Genomic DNA, 22,041 nt, shown 5'->3' on the forward strand with positions numbered 1-22,041 from the left:
ACCTTACGGACACGCCGAGGAGTAGGAGTATCATCTCCGAACCTCGTTACATCATCGTGTTTGAGGTTTGATCTTCTCCACTTTTCGTTTCTACATTGTATTTCCGCTGCGCTAACCTAAATTGTAGGAAGAAACGATAATTTGAGGTCGGCTATTCACACCCCCCCTCTCTAGCCGCATCCGAAGGTCCTAACACGGTCAACCCTTCGACTCGTCTGGGCTTCGTGCCAGCTATCCGATCAGTCCGTCGACTAAGCTGGACTTCGTGTTAAACGTCTGGTCAGCTCATCGACCCATTTAGACTTCGTGCCAGCTATCCGGTCGGTCCGTCGACCTAGCTAAGCTTCGCGCCAGACATCAGGTGGGCCCGTCGACCTGTCTGGACTTCTCCTGCACACTCAGTCAGAGTGTTAGATAACAACGAAACTAACTTAACATATTTTGTCATTCATCAAAATTTGAGTTAGACCGTTAGTGCTAACTGTACCAACAAAAGCTTTCCCTGAAAAGACGTGTCAGTAAAGTGTCCCTGATATAGTACCTTAACGGGCCGAGCATATCTCTGAAGTGACAGTGGAAGCTTCCGTCGTACGATCCTCTATCTGACCATGTCGCCTGTCAGCGGCACAAGCTCCCAAAGGAAGTCAAAAGATATCTTGCTGTGTCTGTTGCTTGGCCGAGCGGAATAGCTGCTCGGCCGGAACTCCACTGTCGACGTGCTATTTGTTGTCAGGTCAAGCGGAATAGTCGCTCGGCCGGAAGTCCACTGCCCATATACTGTCTGTTGTCGGGTCGAGTGGGATAGCTATTCGGCCGGAAATCCTCTATCCTCGTGATCTATCGCTGGGCTGAGCGGGATTATCGCTCGACCGGAAGCTCATTGTCCGGGCGCTCGACTGATGTTGAGTCTGCTGCTGGGGTGAGCGGGGTAGTCGCCCGGCTCGGCTTCTGCACATCGTTCTCCCTTGAGCATCAGATGTTTGAATGCTCCTCGTGTCGAGGGTGACGGTGGATCGGATCCTTTCTCCCAGTCGGGGAATGCTTCGCCCGACCGGCCGATGCCTTATATACGTTAACTGCCTTGACTTTGACCTCCTTTGACCTCCACCGTGAAAGCAGGGTAGGATCCCTCATCATTACCGCATCAATCAATTATTATAATTATTTACCGCTAAAATTTATTTTGTCGATCATTTTAATTTTTTATTGATCAAATTTAATTTGTACGATAATTTTAAATATTACCAGCTGAATTTAATTTGGATAAAAAAATCATTGGCAATCCATAATCATCCTTAATATCCAAGTCAAGATGTAATTGGTTTAGTAGAGTGTTTCTAAAGTATCATTTATGGATAAGATTTAACTTTTTTACTTATAAAGTTTAAAAACTAACGATTTAATTTTAAAAAGTGTTAGACTTAAAGTTGAGTAAATAGCCCAGTGGCACTGACATTAACCCGCCTAATTATCAAACATCCCGCCATTTTTAGGATTACATATAAATGTTTTAACCTAGCGTGTTCGTAATCATTCTTCAATTCCTTCCTCCCCAATCCACAACTCTTTTCTCTCGATCAATTGCGGCGGAGATGGAATCGTGTGTTCTCCTTCGCAACAAGAGGGTGGTTCTTCAGAAACCGCCGGTGGCGGTCCCTTGCGTCTTCTGGCGCGCGGGTCGATGCAACCGTCGACCTTGTCGTTTCCTCCACGCCGAACAGCCCCCATCTGCTCCGGAGAAAAACACCAAGCGCAATCTGCAGACCCCGTTGTCATCTCCGGCAACAAAGGGCAAGCACAACCTGCAGCCTCCCTCTGCTCCGGTGACAAACGACAAGACCGATCTCGCATGGAGGGGAGAGAATACTGCTTCCTCCGTTGTTTCGCCGCATGCTTCCTCCGGAGCCAACCTCTCTACTGTTGAGAGACCGAGACCTGTTGAGTCATTCGCCGACGAGATAGTCGCCGACACTGCCCCAGCGAATCAGCAGGTCATCATCTCGGTTTTTATTTATTTATTTATTTATTTATTATTATTATTATTATTATTATTATTATTATTATTTGTTCAAATTCAATTATATTGTTGTTCATTTAATTATATCTTATTATTCTGATGTAGCAGGTCATCGCTGATGATAAGAATAAGATCGCCGCTGACAGGGACACGGTTCGTAACGAGAGCAATTGCTCTCTTCTGGCCACGCTCCGGGGGCATCAACAGGTGATAATTACCGATATAATAATATTTTTTTTAAAAAAAAATTGTTTGAATTTTATAAATTCTTTAGTCATTTAATTTTTTCTTTAATTAATTGTTTCATGAATTCTTATTCATTTAATTAATTCTAGCTCGTTTTTATTAATTGATTTGGTGATGGAATTAACAGGCCATATCTGGGATCGCATTAGCATCCGATACAAACAGATTGCTCCTAGGAAGCAAAGATGGAACCATCAGCGTCTGGGATTCACTCACCGGACAGGTTAATTAATTAATTTTATGGAATTTAATTAATATATAACTTCTGTTTAACATTATTAATTAACTACCTCTTTAATTAATTTGTTTACTTAAAAATCATTAAACATTTTCCAGCGTGTCCGTGTAAACATTATGGGTGCTGAAGTTGGAGCCCTCCTCACTGAGCAACATTGGAGCTTTATGGGCGTCTTCGATTCTTTCCAAGTGAGAACTTCTGACTCATATATATATATTTATTTATTTATTTATTTATTTTCACATTTCATTAAATTGTTTTCGTTTAATGACTTACTAATTGATCTTATTTTAATTAATTAATTTATTGACAGGCCTACAATTCACATACCAAAACTCAGTATATAATCGAAGAGCTTGGAGGACAAGTTCATGCTATAGCTGCTTCGAATGGATTCGTTTTTGCTGGTATCCAGGTATATATATATTATTTTTAATCACGTTTTAATATTAAATTATTTGATGTGACTTTTCATGCAATAAATCTCATTTTTGTATTTATTGTTACAGGATGGCTCCATTTTGGCTTGGCATGCAATTCAATTCAGAAGAATTAATTACAGAACAGCCGATGGCATCTCTCGATGGGCATCTACTTCCAGTAGTGTCACTGCTAGTGCATGAAGATAAACTCTATTCCGGTTCTATGGATCACACAATTAAGGTATTACAACAACAACAATTATTATTATTATGATTTTTATTTTTATTAAATGTTCGAATACTGCATGGTCATTTTATAATTAATCCCTTTATTTTTACTTGACTCCAGGTGTGGGATCTCACTTCGTTACAATGCATACAAACAATTAATGGTCATACATCATCAGTGATGTCGCTGCTTTCATGGGGACCGTATATCCTATCTTGCTCTCTTGATAACTCAATAAAAGTTAGTAGTATATTCCTTGCTTTATTGTTTCATTTATTATATTGTACATGATTTAATATTAACATTTATTTATAATAATCATTTAATTTTTCTTTGTACAGATTTGGGCCACTTCCGAAGGAAGTCAACAGTTGCAACTAGTTTATACACATCAAGAAAATAATGTGAGTAATTTTTAATATTCCCACTAGCTAGCTAGTTTTAATATTCTAGTGATCGTTATTTCACCTTCAATTACTTTTTGTTTCTTCAGGGCGTGATTTCTCTTTGCGGCATTAGCGATGCTAATGCTAAGTCAGTATTGATATGTGCACGCAGTGATCGTTCCGTTTGTCTCTATGATTTGCCATCGTATGTGCTAATTTAAGATTGATTTATCATCATGTTTATTCTTTTGAAATTATGAGAGAATCGATAAGCATAATCTTTAATCTTTGTTCTTGTTTTGCAGATTCACGCGGAGGGGCCAAATTCACTTTAGTGAGGAGTTGAAGTTGGTCAAAAGTGACCCTAGTTGTTTATTCTTTACCGGCGATGCCACTGGAGAGCTTAGAGTTTGGAGCTTGTCCAGCTGATTAATTAGTTTCCTTCTCTACTTGAGACATTAATTGTTGTACTGGAAACATTTTGTTAATATATATAAACATTCTTTTTTTCATTACTTAGCTTGTAATTTTCACTCTGTGTATATATATACTTATTATTGTATTTGTAGTTGATACATGAATTCTCTTGCTCAAGACATTTAACATGCTCGGCTTATGTATTCAACTGGTTATCTATGAGGGAGATGTTGTTAGTTTTATTTGGCTTTCACTGTTAGCAGATGAAGAGCATAAAAATAAAATTATAACACTCGAGATGGAGGAAACTATTTCTTCTTATTTTCTTCATCTCTAAATTATTAAATACATAGGATATTTATAGAGAGTACCCAAGATGTATCTACATAAATACATGAATCATTATTAAATGACCTACATGCATCATCCAAAGAGTCATTCATGAATCCTCCAATATTCATGCACATAATATTAAATAAATTTAATTATGATTTATATTTTTAACATACCTTCTTAAATCAGATTTATTACTCCAAGCAAAAAAAGAAGTTTCTTGAAAACATCAAATTTCAATGGTCGGTAACTTGATCTTTTGACTTCACGTATTCAAGTTTCACTTCTTCCTTCAATATACAATCTCGAATAAAATGATGTCTTGTATCAATATGCTTGCTTCTTTCATGAAACACTAGATTCTTGGCCAATGCAATTGCAGATTTATTATCAACATAAGTCTCCGTCGGATCTTCTTGTGACAGATTCAATTCTTTCAACAAACTTCTTAACCAAATAGCATGACAAACACAAGAAAACAACTACATACTCCGCCTCACAAGTAAAAGGAGTCACAATAGGTTGCTTCTTAAAATTCCAAGTAAAAACGGAATTTTTCATAAAGAAAGCAAACCCAGTAGTACTTTTTTGACTATCAATATCACCAGTCCAATCATTATCACAATAGCCAACAAACATAAAGTTGTCCGAGAAAGCATACAAGATACTATAATTAATTGTATCTTTGATGTAGCGAAGAATTCTTATGGCAATTTTCAAATGTGAAGTAGTATCCGATCTTGTACAGGTTAGATACCTCAAGCCAACAAGACTCTTGAATAAAGTTGAATCAACTTTTCCACCATCTTGATTCATGTGTGGCTTGATTCCACGCTCCACGGGTGTCTCGACCGGCTTGCAATTTTTCATATCAAACTTCTTGAGAATTTCTTTAGCATATCCTTCTTGAGAAATAAATATGCTATCAATTCGTTGCTTCACTTTAATCCCAAGATAGTAAAACATTATGTCAATATCCATTGTAAAATACCGGAAAAGGGGCAAATAATAATAAGGAATTTTTCGGAATTTTTGGAAATTTTTCGGGAATTTTTCGGAGACCGTATGGACGTGTTTACGGGGATAAAAATGGGGTCCGGAAAAGCCTGTTTAGATTATCCCTTTAAGCGAGGAAATGTTTATTTTTAGTAATTACTTTTCTTTTTATTTTATTTTCTATTCTTCTTCGTTTCCTTCCCCGAACTCGCGCCCGAGTCTTCTTCCCCTGCCGACTCCCTGCCCTAACTGATTCCCCAACCGGCGCCGCACAACCATTTCTTCTCCTCCTCTCCTTTATTTCTCTTCTCCACTCACTGCCGCAAGCAGTCACTGCTCATCTTCCTTGACTCCGATTGGCACCTACTCCCTCTCTTCACCGCTGCACACCGCCGTCTTCTACTCGAGTCGTGTTGCAGCGATGAGACGAGGCCGAGCGCCGGCCACCAGGTCCGGCACCAGTCGCCGCGTGCCCTAGCAGAATCCCTTTCACTGCCGGCACCAATTCCTCCAGTGCCGAACAGCATCGTCGCCTCCAAAACCCAGAGCCATGCCCTAACCATCTCCTATCACCCTCTTCTTGTCCTCTGTACTGTGCATCGCCGACCCCTTTCTGGTGTTCCCGATCAGAGGCACACTTCTGCACAAGTTGGGATTTAACCAGAGGTAAAGATCCAAGCTTAGTTGCTTCACCCGTGCCCTGGACCTCACCACCGGGTCCTTCTTCTCCACCAGCCGCCGATAGAGGGGAAAATAAGGGGTATCGAGTTAGGTAAGGCAAAAAGAGGTATTTGGATTTTTGATTTGGATTCTGTGTTGAACTTGTTGGCTGACAACTGTGGTACTTGTCACTGTTTTTCCCACAGCAGCTTCTCCGGATCTCGATGGTAAGTTCTTCAGGATTTGAGCAGCGCTGAGTCATCAGAAAATTTGGGTAAGGTTTTGTGTTAAGCTAAATACTGAAGTGGGTAAGTTGTTTGGTTTGAGTTCTGGATTCGTAGAGTTTAGGGCTTGTGGATATGGTGTTGACTGAGATGGATGCCTCTGATGGTAGTTTTGTTTGCAGTGTCGGGAACATATTTCTGGCAGAAACTTCACCGGCTGTGATTCAACAGAGGAGGGTAAATTAGGTAAGTGTTAGAGGTGATTTCATTTATATATTAGAGTTGGTTTGTAATGGTGAAATGGGTTAAGTTAAACTTAGTTGGATTTGGATTAATGGTTGGTTAGCTAATTAAATGCATAAGGGTATTAGCTAAATCCGCATATGTTTGATATTACAGGACTTTGACGCGAGACGAGCATCTCGACGTCGGATTTGGACCGGATTGGACCCTTCTATTGGAGGCGGGTACCTCTTGACTTATCTTTTATGATATTGTCATTCGGATATGCATAGTATTTTATAGCTACAAGCAATAATCATGATTGTCTTTTGTATGTCAGTTTGATATCATAGCATGTTCTGTTTTGTTGCTTGCTAGGTATCCATGTTTATACTGTTGGGTTTTTCGGGCCGCGAAAACCGCTTTTCGCGTCGCGGAAACCCCGAATCACCCAAAGCCGTAGATCCGTGCAAGGAAAAAAAATTCGAAAACACAAATACGAGTTTTATACTACGATCTACAGTAGATCTACAAAGGAAAAAACCATTTTACCTTCGATGCGTGCCCTTGCAAAATCCCGCTCGTCCAAGGTACTTGTCGGATCTCCAAAGTATCAAGGTAGATACTTCTCTAGTGATATCCACACGAACAAGGAGTGTCTCTCACACTCAAAGGATGGAGAAGAGAGCCCCAAGTGTGCTAGCACTTTCTAGAGCTCTCGGATAGGATTTAAATGGAGGGAAAAAGAAAGAAGAAAGGAAACTCTTACACTCAAGAAGTAGTCTCCTCTTTTGTGACCTTTACCCTTTCTTTCTTCTCTTGGAATACAACTCAACCACCTTCTCTCCCTTCATGGAACCCACGACCAAAAGAGAGGAGAAAGCAAGAGAGAGCTAAGGAGGAAGAAGATGGAATGAATGAGAATGAATTGCATTCACTCTCCTTCATGTGTGTGTAACCCCCTTCCCATTTAATGTGGCCATTAAAGAGGGGATTTGTAACCTCCATGAGGTGTCACACACATGTGCAACCATGATGATGTGGAGCATCATCAATGGTCCACCTTATGCCAACTCACAAATGAGGTGGCAAATGGTCAATTCAAAAAGACCTTTGATCTTCCTTCTCAAATCAAGTCAAACTTGACCAAATCTCTCTCATGGTTGATCTAATCTAACCATTTGATTCAAGCCAACTTAATATAATGAATCTAATTCATTTAATTAAATTGATTCAATGAGTCATAATCCAAATTAGACTCATTGAACACATGAATCAACTTGAGTCTAACTCAATTAGCCCAATTTGGATTACTCTTAATCCAATTTGGTTCATCACATGAACCTAATCCAATTGGTTCATCATATGAACCTAATCTCCATCCACTTGTTCTTTGTGTGTGACCCAATAGGTTCTTGTAACGTTGGCAATGTTTCTAAACTCCTTTAGAAACATAAGCAATGAGCGGCATCTAGCAATACATCATTGCTACCCAAGTTACAAGAATGTTGAGATCCAACATCACCTTGTGACTACTAATTGTGACTCCTCACAATATGTGACAAGTGTCATTCTATCCTAGACATCTAGATTGATTAATGTGAGGCATAGACCGTGTCATCCTCTAATCAATCTAAATCTTGAACTCCAAGTAGACTCACTCGATCAAATGAGCTCAACATCTAATGTTGACTCATTTGGGCATGGCCATGCACTTCGTGGTCTCACTCTATCAAGAATAGCGATGTCGCTCCCGTCATATGGGAGGGATAGATCCCATCTACATCACTCACATCCCTCTGTATAATTCGTTACATACCCAGTAATCGCCTTTATAGTCCACCCAGTTACGGGTGACGTTTGACGAAACTAAAGTACATAACTCCTTATGTAGGGATCCATGGTGACTTCAGGTCTAAGGACTAATAGTCATACTAATAGCCACATGAGAAAGTATATGACACTCATATAACGATCCATGATACTTTCTCATGGCAGGTCATTCAGTATACATTCTCCAATGTATACCCATGTGTCAGCATGATATCTCTATATCCATGACTTGTGAGATCAAGTCATCGAGCTGACCTACATGCTAGTCTTATTGCATTAACATTGTCCCTGAATGTTAATACTCGACTAGGAATGATTTAGAGTAGTGTTCCCTATATCATCTCTCTATCGATTCAACTAATCGATTGATATAGGTATGAACCTTCTACTCAAGGATGCTATTATACTTAGTCTATTTGGCACTAATACAAATAAGTATAATAACCAAACAAATGCCTTTATTAATATACAAGAATATGATACAATGAGTCCATACAATCATCAAATGATTGGCTCTAGGGCTCTAACTAACATATACCTCGTGATTATTGCCATGAGTACCTTAGTTCCTAGAGTAAGTGACATACCATGCTCTACTGAGGTTAGGACTAGGTTCTGGATTTTATTTCTGGCATGTGTATCTAGATTATCTGATATCTAGGTTTTTATACCATACCTGGCTTGTGTACCTATATTTGTATGTCATATCTGATGGTTGTACCTCAACCCTTTTTCTTTGGTCTGTGCATATTGTTGGTACATATGTTATGGAGGGGGATATGTTCAGGATCTAGGTTGTTATACCATAGAGGACCTGTATGCCCTGGATCCGTGGGTTTGACTTACTGATACTGTGATACCCATATTATATATATATGGATATGGTTATGCTGATTAGTTATGGCTATGCTTAATGTCATGCATCATGATTGCATGCTGCGCGATTGTCGGCTCCACTATGGTTGAGCACGTCGCCAGTTACATGTACTGCACACACCACCACTCATGGATTAGTGGTATATCAGACAGGTGTGTGGCAGTTCTGCTGTTTGGCTCCGTTGGTCTGAGGACTCAGCGTGGTAGCCGGCAGACAGTTCCGCTCTGTTTGGTTCCGCTGGCATTTAGTGTAGCAGCGTGGTAGCCGGCAGACGGTGGACTTTGTTTGGCTCCGTTGGTCAGGAGACTCAGCGTGGTAGCCAGCAGAGATACCTCCTCGTCATTGTGTACCGGGAGATGAGAGCATTGCGCTCCCCCATTTATGATTTGGGGTAAAAGGACAGGAGTACTCCGACAGCATCCCATCCACTCGGTCACTCATCAGGAGCAGTGACGACAGAGTGCACGGTTGTCACAGCCCTACCCACTCGGTCTCACCATTTGTGTGTGAGATGACTGACTGGCGTCAGGGGTGACCAGGACGCATCATTAGCATCATATGTATTGATACATTTATATTCTTGTGATTGTGTTTGCTGCATTTGGTTGCTGCATTTTGGTTGGATGCATACCTTTGACCTGCATACAGGATTATTGACACTTTCGGTTTGACGACCCTTTTGTCTGGATAGGAGTTCCTGGTGAGTACAGCTTCCTCAGTTACCTTTCAGTTTTGCATATTCCCTATATATGATCAGGAAGCTGTATTCCATGTTTGTTGTTGTTAGATATATCTTACTACTCATGTCCATTGGTATTCGCTGAGTTGTTGAACTCACCCCCGTGGACTCTATCTTTTTCAGGTACCAGGTTGGTTTTGGTGTCGCTTGGAATATCCTATCTGTTGCTCCCCACGTCACATCAGAAGACTTATCGGTTTCACTTATGTTTTGTTTGTTTATGTATCAATTTGTTTAGCTCTGTACTCCAGTTTTGTTTTTGGAGTGTTGATGTTGTTATGTGGTATTTTGTATTGGTTGTTGGTTGTGTAAGCCTAGCCGGCTAGCAGTTTTTTTGCTTTGGTTTGTATTGGGTTTCTGTTATTTTCCGTTGTGTTGGTTTTGTTCCAGTCGAGTGGGCTGATGATATATATAAACTGCGTGGATGACTTTGTGTTATGTTTTTATTACTGTTATTGTTCCGGCCGTGTTGGCCGAGGTATATGTGGCCTTGAGGGCTTTGTATAAATGATTCAGATTGTCCGCCGTACAGGGGAGGTGCTGTCGAAATTTCTTCGGGCAGGGACCATTCTCTGGGACGTGACAATTTAGTGGTATCAGAGCAGGTATACGATACTTGCTATGTGTTCTGGATTTTCGAGATTTATCTGATACCAATTTATTTGGTATCAGAGATCGGCTTACAAGTCTTATTTTCCCGGTGTTTCGGATTTTGTGTTTTGGTCTTCTCGATGTGACTTTTCGAATTTTGGGACCTGGCAGCAGCAGGACATCTCCAAGCTATAGGAGGTATGTTGGTATACTGTTATCCTACTATTTAGTTAGTGTATGCATTGTTGACTGTGATAGTTATGACACTTTGTATCTGGTATCTGTTTGGTGTTGTAGCCATGTTACATGTGAGGGGTTAACCACTGACGATGATCGACCTTAATAGAGATTGAGGGATTATAGTTTCTGGCGATTTTTCATTTCATACACCAGTAGTTTTAGTTTCTGTTATTACTAGTTGGTTAGTGGATTGAGGTACATACCAGCCTCTGCTATTATTAGTTGGGTAATGGATAGTATCTATATCTTTATGTTGACCTAGCCAGTTGTATACCATTCTATTTTAGTAAATTTCATCAGTAAATATTTATTTACTCATGTTAGATCGGTCAGTAGAAGACTGATTTACGTTTGTCGACTTGGGTAGTCATAGATCGATATACCTTTATGATTGTGGAGGATCATTTGTGGGTTATTTATGCTTAATTATGTATCTATAGCACATTTAAATACATGACTTGTACTGACGTGGAAAGGACTGAAATAATAGTATATCGTTGTCGGCTCGACCAGTTTTAGATGACCGATGTATCCTATTTCATGAAGATTTTGACCATGGACTATATATACCTGGTTGGATGACTTAGAACGTGCATTGGGGTTTTTGACCTTGCTGAAGTAAGAAAGTGTAGAGCAAATTGCTTAACACTTATGAGATACAATCGTTACTAGTGTATAACTTGGAGAATACCTTTGGGTTTATGATGTTAAAAATTTTCCCCATTAGATATAGTCTTAGTAGGGTACGACATTGACTTGCAATGTTATACCATGGCGTGTATATCTCTTTTGTCCGCTATTAGTTCCATTGAACCTAGAGCAGGGTTGTTACTGGATGATTAGGCTACTTTATTTTGGGCTGTCTATGATTGATGTATTCCTGCTTGATACATATGCAGGATTTTTGTTTAGGTATACCCGTAACCCATGAGTGTTGGTAGCATAGGGTTGGTCTCTTTGATTGAGCTAGTATGCTGATTTTGCATGTTTAGGTTGCATGTATATTATGATTGTTATGTGATGTAGGAATCCTGTGGTTGACTGTCCATTTGCAGGTTGTATATGTATACATGTTCTGTTATGGTTTGTAGGTTCCTTGTGGATCATAGCTATGTAGTTCGGTGTATGTATCTGAATGTATTATGGAAAGTATCTTGTCAATTTAATCTATGTTGTGGGATGTGCACATGAGTTTAGGTATTTTGTTTGATGTATCTGGTCGATTTAATAAGAGATGTGCTACGTGTAGATGTGTTCGGTGTAAGATTCGAGGTATTTTGTGGATTATATTTGATTTATGGATACACTTGGGTCTATTAGACTTTATTGGAAGTATAAAGTGATTATACTCAATTGGTATGTGTTGTGAGTATTATTGGAGGTGTATTGACGATTATACATATGTTGATATGTGTACACGGTTTCAGTATGCATTGTTGGAGGTATTACGATGATTTATACCTATGTTGTGAGTATCTTTGGTGTGTACTAATTGGAGGATTATGTTGATCATATATATGTTGTGTATGCATGTGTGTCAGGTGTATGATTGGTAGCATCATGATGATTCTACCTATGTTGAATGTAGAATGGGAGTGTCTACATTATGTTATTGGTTGTATTACCCTGTCAATTAATTCTCCTATTAGTGGGTGGCCGACCCACTAGGATGATGATACACTTGACGATGGATTTGATTTGCTTATTAGGGTGTTATACCCTTGGCTGCCCACAGTGATCTGTGATAGAGTGACCTCATGCAGTCTCTAGCTAGATAGTTAGGTGCCCTGAGCACTGATGGATCGTTTGTGGTGGAGCGTAGCTCCCACATATTATTATTGGTTTATGGTAGAGCATTTGCTCCCATATATTTTGGGTTGTTTGTGGTGGAGCGTAGCTCCCACATATTGCGGATTGCTTGTAGCGGAGCATTGCTCCCATGTTTATTGTGGATACATATTTCGGATTATTTGTGGTAGAGCGTTGCTCCCACATATGTGGTATTTCGTGTGATGGAGCGTTGCTCTCACACTTGAGGATCTATTCCTTGGTGATTTATGTTGTTGGTGATTTGATTTCCGACTTATTATCAGAGATCTCATGGTTAGGAATGTCTGTGATACGGATATTTTGTGTCTTGATTTTTACCATTAGGGCTTAGGAAGCCTTAGATGTTTTCGGAGATTTGATGATTTTAGTATTCCCAGGATATTTGGATCGGTGCCCATTGTATTTGTTGACGATACTGTGATCTATTCTAGATCCGCGGTGAGTCACGCATACCATTTTGCATAGTTCTGGAGATGTTTCGATGGGAACATCTATATGCGAAGTTCAGTAGTGCGTTTTGAGATTGTCTTTTGTGAGATGTTTGAGACACACGGTCACCAGTAGGAGTATACTGTGGTTCCACAGGAGATAGAGTTTGTTACCGTTGGGAGTAGACGGAGTCTATAGAAGAGGCTCGCAACTTCCTTTGTTTGGCTCGATATTTCCGGAGATACGTTGAGGGTTTCTCTCGGATAGCTATGTCACTTACACACCTGACCAGGAAAGGCGTGAAGTTCACTTGGACTGAGGATTGCAAGACCAGCTTCCAGGAGCTGAAGCGGAGACTGGTGTGTGGCTCCGATTGTTGGTTATACCTTCTGGAGATGACGGATTCGTGCTCTACACCGACGCATCTATTCAGGGTTTGAGCGTTGTTCTGATGCAGCACGATAGAGTAGTCTCCTATGCTTCTCGTCGGTTGAAGGAGCATGTGAAGAACTACCTTGTACATGATCTGGAGCTAGTCGCCATTACTTTTGCCATGAAGATTTGGCGACATTATTTATATGGCGTTACATTTGAGATTCTCACTGACCATAAGAGTCTCAAACATCTGTTTACTTATAAGGAACTTAATCTCCGATAGAGGAGATGGATAGAGTTCATGAAGGATTTTGATTGTACCATGTCGTTGCCGATGCACTTAGCAGGAAGTCCAGAGGGACTTTAGCTTGCCACCGAGTTGTGGTCACAGACTTGATTCAGGGTTTCTTCGAGTTAGATCTTGAGGAGTAGGGACAGACAGAATAGAGTATTCTTGTTACCATAGTTGCTCACTCGTTGATCAGGACGAGGATCCGAGAGACCCAGGCTGGTGATCAGCATTTGCAATTTATTAGCAACCAGATAGCTCCGGGCAGCAGATCGAGTTCACACGAGACGAGGAGAGTATTATATACTCCCGAGGCGGATTGTGCGTACCTCAGTCTCATCCGGTCTTACAGGAGCTACTTCAGGAGACTCATCACTCTCGATTTGCGATCCACCCAAGCGATACCCGTATGTACCGAGATTTGAGACGTTCTTATTGGTGGAACGGTATGATGAAAGACATCGCGAAATTTGTAGCGAGATGTCTGGTTTGTCAGCAGGTGAAGTATGAGCACCAGATACCTGTCGGATTATTTTAGCGGATTCCTATTCCTGAGTAGAAATGAGAACATATTATCGTGGACTTTGTGGTGAGTCTATCTAGTACACGACGAGGTCATGACGCGATTTGGGTAATCGTTGATCGATTAACCAAATCCGCGCACTCGTTAGCGATCCGGAAGACTGATTCCCTGAATCGATTGGTAGATCTATTTTTTCGGGAGATCATCAGATCACGTGGTGTTCGGTTGACTATTATTTTAGATAGAGACCCCCGGTTCATGTCTTATGTTTTTGACAGAGTCTGCAGTAGGCCTTGGGCACGCAACTCTGTTTCAGTATAACTTTCCATCCGTAGACAGATGGACAGTTAGAGTGGACCATTCAGACTCTAGAGGATTTGCTGAGGTCTTGTGTATTGGATTTTAGGGGCAGTTGGGAGGACCATTTGCCATTGGTAGAGTTCGTCTACAACAACGGTTTGCATTCGGCTATCCAAATGCCACCGTTGAAGCGTTGTATGGTAGGCCTTGTCGGACACTCACTCTCTGGATGAGGTTGGGGAGGCCCAGTTGTTGGGACCTCATAGGGCCCAGCATGAGGCAGAGTTTGTCCGTACTATTAGACGGAGGATGGCAGAGGCGTAGGACCGCCAGAAGGGTTAGGTAGACCAGAGTCGGAGACTCTTAGATTTCTCTGCAGGTGACCATGTATTTCTGCGAGTTTCACCCACGAAAGGGGTGAAAAGATTGGCCTCAGAGGTAAGCCAGCTCCACGGTATATTGGACTTTTTCAGATCTTGGAGAGGATTGGAGCGGTAGCTTATTGGCTAGCACTACCATCGTCTTTGGTAGGTGTGTACGATGTGTTCTACGTGTCTATGTTGAGGAGATGTCTATCCAACACGACGCATGTGCTGACAGATATCTTAGTTTCCATTCATCTTGATATCTATCCGACATGATACATGGGCTGACAGATATCTTAGTTTCCATTCAGCTTGACGTTACTTACGAGGAGGTTCCGGTACGAATTTTTGACCGGAAGGAGCGTCAGTTGCGGAACAAGACTATCCGACTGGTTAAGTCGGATGGCAGCATAATACAGCCGAAGAGGCTACCTGGGAGCTCGAGGATACTATCCGAGCTCGATACCTCCACCTTTTTACTTGAGTTATGTGATTTAAATTACCGTTCAGCATTTATACTCTTTACCTGTTGTTAGTATTTGCTGAGGGTAGATAACGAAATTTGGGGACCAAATTTTATTAGTGGGGGAGAATGTAAAATACCAGAAAAGGGGCAGATAATAATAAGGAATTTTTCGGAATTTTTGGAAATTTTTCGAGAATTTTTCGGAGACCTTATCGACGTGTTTACGGGGATAAAAATGGGGCACGGAAAAGCCTGTTTAGACTATCCCTTTAAGCGAGGAAATGTTTATTTTTAGTAATTACTTTTCTTTTTCTTTTATTTTCTATTCTTCTTCGTTTCCTTCCCCGAACTCGCGCCCGAGTCTTCTTCCCCTGCCGACTCCCTGCCCTAACTGTTTTCCCAACCGGCGCCGCATAACCATTTCTTCTCCTCCTCTCCTTTATTTCTCTTCTCCACTCACTGCCGCAAGCAGTCACTGCTCATCTTCCTTGACTCCGATTGGCGTCGACTCCCTCTCTTCACCGCTGCACACCGCCGCCTTCTACTCGAGTCGTGTTGCAGCGATGAGACGAGGCCGAGCGCCGGCCACCAGGTCCGGCACCAGTCGCCGCGTGCCCTAGTAGAATCCCTTTCACTACCGGCACCAATTCCTCCAGTGCCGAACAGCATCGTCGCCTCCAAAACCCAGAGCCATGCCCTAACCATCTCCTATCACCCTCTTCTTGTCCTCTGTAGTGTGCATCGCCGACCCCTTTCTGGTGTTCCCGATTAGAGGCACACTTCTGCACAAGTTGGGATTTAACCAGAGGTAAAGATCCAAGCTTAGTTGCTTCACCCGTGCCCTGGACCTCACCACCGGGTCCTTCTTCTCCACCAGCCGCCGATAGAGGGGAAAATAAGGGGTATCGAGTTAGATAAGGCAAAAAGAGGTATTTGGATTTTTGATTTGGATTCTGTGCTGAACTTGTTGGCTGACAACTGTGGTACTTGTCACTGTTTTTCCCACAGCAGCTTCTCCGGATCTCGACGGTAAGTTCTTCAGGATTTGAGCAGCGCTGAGTCATCAGAAAATTTGGGTAAGGTTTTGTGTTAAGCTAAATACTGAAGTGGGTAAGTTGTTTGGTTTGAGTTCTCGATTCGTAGAGTTTAGGGCTTGTGGATATGGTGTTGACTGAGATGGATGCCTCTGATGGTAGTTTTGTTTGCAGTGTCGGGAACATATTTCTGGCAGAAACTTCACCGGTTGTGATTCAACAGAGGAGGGTAAATTAGGTAAGTGTTAGAGGTGATTTCATTTATATATTAGAGTTGGTTTGTAATGGTGAAATGGGTTAAGTTAAACTTAGTTGGATTTGGATTAATGGTTGGTTAGCTAATTAAATGCATAAGGGTATTAGTTAAATCCGTATATGTTTGATATTATAGGACTTTGACGCGAGACGAGCATCTCGACGTCGGATTTGGACCGGATTGGACCCTTCTATTGGATGTGGGTACCTCTTGACTTATCTTTTATGATATTGTCATTTGGATATGCATAGTATTTTATAGCTACAAGCAATAATCATGATTATCTTTGGTATGTCAGTTTGATATCCATAGCATGTTCTGTTTTGTTGCTTGCTAGGTATCCATGTTTATACCTCGTGATTATTGCCATGAGTACCTTAGTTCCTAGAGTAAGTGACATACCATGCTCTACTGAGGTTAGGACTAGGTTCTGGATTTTATTTCTGGCATGTTTATCTGGATTATCTGATATCTAGGTTTTTATACCATACCTGGCTTGTGTACCTATATTTGTATGTCATATCTGATGGGTGTACCTCAACCCTTTTTCTTTGGTCTGTGCATATTGTTGGTACATATGTTATGGAGGGGGATATGTTCAGGATCTAGGTTGTTATACCATAGAGGACCTGTATGCCCTGGATCCGTGGGTTTGACTTACTGATACTGTGGTACCCATATTATATATATATATAGATATGGTTATGCTGATTAGTTATGGCTATGCTTAGTGTCATGCATCATGATTGCATGCTGCGCGATTGTCGGCTCCACTATGGTTGAGCACGTCGCCAGTTACATGTACTGCACACACCACCACTCATGGATTAGTGGTATATCAGACAGGTGTGTGGCGGTTCTGTTGTTTGGCTCCGTTGGTCTGAGGACTCAGCGTGGTAGCCGGCAGACAGTTCCGCTCTGTTTTGCTCCACTGGCATTTAGTGTAGCAGCGTGGTAGCCGGCAGACGGTGGACTCTGTTTGGCTCCGTTGGTCAAGAGACTCAGCGTGGTAGCCAGCAGAGATACCTCCTCGTCATTGTGTACCGGGAGATGAGAGCATTGCGCTCCCCCATTTATGATTTGGGGTAAAAGGACAGGAGTACTCCGACAGCATCCCATCCACTCGGTCACTCATTAGGAGCAGTGACGACAGAGTGCACAGGAGTACCCCTTGGCAACCAATCTTGCTTTGTATTTTTCAACCTCGCCTTGCGCATTTCTCTTTATTTTGTACACCCACTTCACATCAATTGTGTTCTTGCCATACGGTAATGATACTAGCTCCCATGTATCATTCTTTGTGATTGCCTTGATTTCTTCATTCATGACATTTCTCCATTTGTTATCATGAGCGGCATCGTCATAACTTACAAGCTCAGTTTCTGTTAGTAAGCAAAATTGAGTAAAATCACTAAAATTTACCTCTTTAATGGCATCATAAATGTCACTCAAATTTATGAATCTTTGAGGCTCTTCACTCGAGCTTGCTTCATTTGTTTGTGAATCTTGTGGTGGTGGTGTTGGTGGTGGAGTATTAGGTGGTGCCATGCCTTCTTCCCCCTCATCATCATCAAGGAAAAAACTATATCCCTCTCTTTCTTTGTAGTACTCCACTCCCAAACACCTGCTTCATCGAACTCCACATCTCTGCTTATGACAATCTTCTCATTGCATGGATTATACAACTTGTAGCCTTTAGAGCTTTGATCATAGCCAATGAAGAGATACTTTGCACTTTTATCATCAAGCTTTGTTCTTTTCTCATCATAAACATGCGTGTAGGCAATGCTTCCAAAAACCCTCAAGTGTGAAACACTTGGCTTGTATCCACTCCAAGCTTCTTGAGGTGCCATACCATGAACACTTTTGGTGTGACACTGATTCATCAAGTATATTACACAAGAGACACCTTCGGCCCAATATTTATTTGGTATATTCTTGTTCTTTAACATACTCCTCACCATGTTGAGAATAATTCGGTTCTTCCTTTTTGTCACTCCATTTTGTTGTGGTGAGTATGGAGTCGTCATGGGACGATGAATGTCATTTTTTTCACAGAAAACCTTGAATTCATTAGATGTGAATTCTCCACCTCTATCGGACCGAAGAGCTTTGATTTGATAGCCACTATGTTTCTCCACCATTAATTTGAACCTTTTGAAGGTTCTAAACACCTCTGATTTTGCCTTTAAAAAATACACCCAAGTTTCCCGAGAATAGTCATCAATGAAAAACACAAAGTAATTATTCTTGCCAACTGATGATGGCTTGAATGGTCCACACACATCCGAGTGTATCAACTCCAATGGATGTTGAGTCCTTGTTAAAGACTCTTTGGGAAAACTTTTTCTCGCTAGCTTGCCAAGAAGACATCCTTCACAAAGTTGATTAGGATGATTTATGGAAGACAATCCTTTCACCATTCTTCCTTTGCTCATCATTTTCAACCCATCGAAGTTCAAATGCCCAAATCTCATGTGCCATAGCCAAGATGAATCTTTGAAACAAGATTTCAATCACATAGGAACATCACTTTGAATATTTAGCGAAAACATTCGATTCTTTGTCATGAGCACCTTAGCAAGCAATCTTCCACTATCATCTTTCAACGTCAAGTATTTATCTTTTAGGTGAATATCATAATTCTTTTTCAATAATTGGCCTAAACTCAAAATGTTACTTTTCATGGCCGGCACATAAAACACATTGGAAATTAATTGATGACTCCCATCTTTTGAACGAATCAAAATCGTACCTTTTCCTTTCACTTGAACTTTTGAAGAGTCGCCAAAAGTTTTGTCTCCATCTGTTGATTCATCGAGTTCCACGAACAAATTTCTCCATCCGCAAATGTGGCTACTTGTGTTGGAATCAAGATACCATGTACTCTCATTCTCATCTTGATCATTTTTGCAAGCTAGAAGCAAAGTAGGGCCCAAATCTTCTTTTGCATCATTGCTCTCCGCAAAATTGTTTGTCTCCTCCATATTATTTCAACATTCCCAAGAATAGTGGCCAAGATGATGACAAATAAAGCACTCAACTTCAGATTTGTCATACCTCATTTGATGGCCTCCACGACTTCTACCTCTTCCACGACTTCTTCTTTGATTGAAGTTTTGACTCCTCTCATTATTATATGAGGTGTTTTTGTCACCTCGCCCACCTCTTCCATGACCATGACCTTGACTTTGACCCTGCCCTCGAGATCTTCCACGTCCGCGGCCTCTTTGGGACGTGCCTTGGTTTGTGTCCGTCAATGATAGCTTTGCTTTTAAAGCTTGTTCAACCGATTCTTGAACTGGTTTTATCAATCTTTCTTTGTGTGATTATAAAGATCGGCAAGTTCATCAATGGTCATGGTGTCTAGATCTTTAGACTCTTTGATGGCAACCATGATATAATTAAATCTTAGATCCAAAGATCTCAAAATCTTCCCAACAATTCGATCATCTTTCATATCATCTCCGTATCTTTTTAATTGATTTGTAATAGCCAATACTCTTGAGAAATAATCCGAAATCGATTCGGAATCCTTCATGCATAGAGATTTAAACTCTCCTCTTAATGTTTGGAGACGTACCTTTTCACTTTATCAACACCTTTAAATGAAGCTTGAAGAGTTTCCCATGCTTGCTTGGAAGTAGTTGACGCAACAACTTTCTCGAACATCTTTTCATCCAAACTTTGATGGATGAGGGTAAGCACCTTTTGGTCCTTCTTCTTGGCAGATGTCACATTTTCATCAACGCCATTCTCCACAGGATCCCAAGCTTGATATGATCCAAGCAAAGTCTTCATTCTTATGCACCAATTATCATAATTTTCCTTGGTGAGAGATGGAATAACAAATGGGGTTCCATTCGACATTTTCCTTCAAGCTTGTCTCCAAACACAAATGACATCTCTGATACCAATTTGTTAGCAGATGAAGAGCATAAAAAAAACTATAACACTCAAGATGAGAGTAAACTATTTCTTCTTATTTTCTTCATCTCTAAATTATTAAATACATAGGGTATTTATAGAGAGTACCCAAGATGTATCTACATAAATATATGAACCAATATTAAATGACCTACATTCATCATCCAAAGAGTCATTCATGAATCCTCCAATATTCATGCACATAATATTAAATAACTTTAATTCTGGTTTATTTTTTCAACATTCTTATCATCTGAAGTTATGGAATAACAAATACTTTGTCATATGCCAAGTTGCTGTAATTGTATGAGTTATTTACTATTGTTTCCTGAAGAAGGGCTTCTGATAAACGAGGAGCTTCTCGTTGTTGCCGCTATCGAGCTCCATCAAACGAGCATCCCATCTCAGTTGTGTGGCCATTGATCTTGCAGCTTCAACAAAATGTCTCGTATCACGAATGATCACCCACCCCTGCAAAAACTTATATTAAAAAAATGAAAATACAAGTGAATCATACAACAAGTAGGTTGGATCACTGCAATCGAACCTAAAAAGTCCATGAATAGGTGTACCCTAATCAATAATTTCAATATTCTGATAAAAATGTCAAAATTGGTATTAAACAAAAAGACATTCTATTATGAGGAATCTTCAAAAAAGTACTTCCATCGAAAAAGAAGGTAAAAAGGAGAAAAAAGAACACATACCTCAGATCTTAGAATGCGATCAATCTCTAAGAGCATCTCAAGTGCGGAACATCTATGCTTTTGGCGAGCTTCATGAGTCAACAATCCTTCAGCATGCACCATATCATAAGTTCTTAGATACGTTGGGAAGTCTTGACACCTAACGATAAGTCTTAGATAACCTCATGATGGATATACTAACTAGAAGAGCTATATTAACTATTAATTTTATCAGGGCACTCGACAACTTTCAGTAATTGGCACAGATTCTTTCGTTGTTGCTATAGTTTCTCAAAGAGTTAATCCTAGTTCTACTTTAAAATTTTTTCTAGCTAAATCTCATCCCCATATTCAAACTTAAAAGTGTATTCTAAATAAAAGTCCATCACTTTGCAAAATATCTTCGACAAATACCATACACCACAAATGTTTAACTTGAATACGACAACCAGTACAACTACTAGCCATTTTCATTTTCATCTCTAACTTTCCCCTCGATATCTTTCCCCAAGGTTCATATAGCGGCCCATTGTCACTACCACCATGATTAGAAACAAGATTTTGTATCTCCTTTTTTCTAAAAAATTGATACTCCAAAAATTTTCCTTCATTCATATAAATAACAACAAATATGCACAAGTTTGAGGATGCAATAGATAAAGTGTGTCTCTAGAGTGTAATACCAGTCATGTTGAACGTCGATAAAACCCTTGTCAAAAATCAAGGAAGATAATTAGGACCATTTGTTAGCACAACATTTATCACCCATGCAGATTTCCCAGCATCCAACAAAAATATTCCGAAAAGCATGTTAAAAGGCGGGGAGGGTTCCTCATCCGATCCCCATTACTCTTTGGATGATCTGAGAATATAAGAGGTGATATAAGTGAC

The 22,041-nt window shown here is 40.5% G+C and overlaps 1 protein-coding gene across 1 annotated transcript; it reads left to right on the forward strand.

The window, feature by feature from the left end:
* Positions 1-1,592: 1,592 nt before the first annotated feature.
* Positions 1,593-3,124, forward strand: LOC122011014 (zinc finger CCCH domain-containing protein 17-like). Its single transcript, XM_042567462.1, has 6 exons — positions 1,593-2,003; positions 2,123-2,224; positions 2,391-2,486; positions 2,600-2,689; positions 2,815-2,916; positions 3,011-3,124. The coding sequence occupies exons 1-6, from the start codon at positions 1,593-1,595 to the stop codon at positions 3,122-3,124; spliced, it is 915 nt and encodes a 304-aa protein (XP_042423396.1).
* The last annotated feature ends 18,917 nt before the right edge of the window (positions 3,125-22,041 follow it).

The sequence above is a fragment of the Zingiber officinale genome, chromosome 8A, assembly GCF_018446385.1.
Source record: "Zingiber officinale cultivar Zhangliang chromosome 8A, Zo_v1.1, whole genome shotgun sequence".
Classification (NCBI taxonomy): Eukaryota; Viridiplantae; Streptophyta; class Magnoliopsida; order Zingiberales; family Zingiberaceae; genus Zingiber; species Zingiber officinale.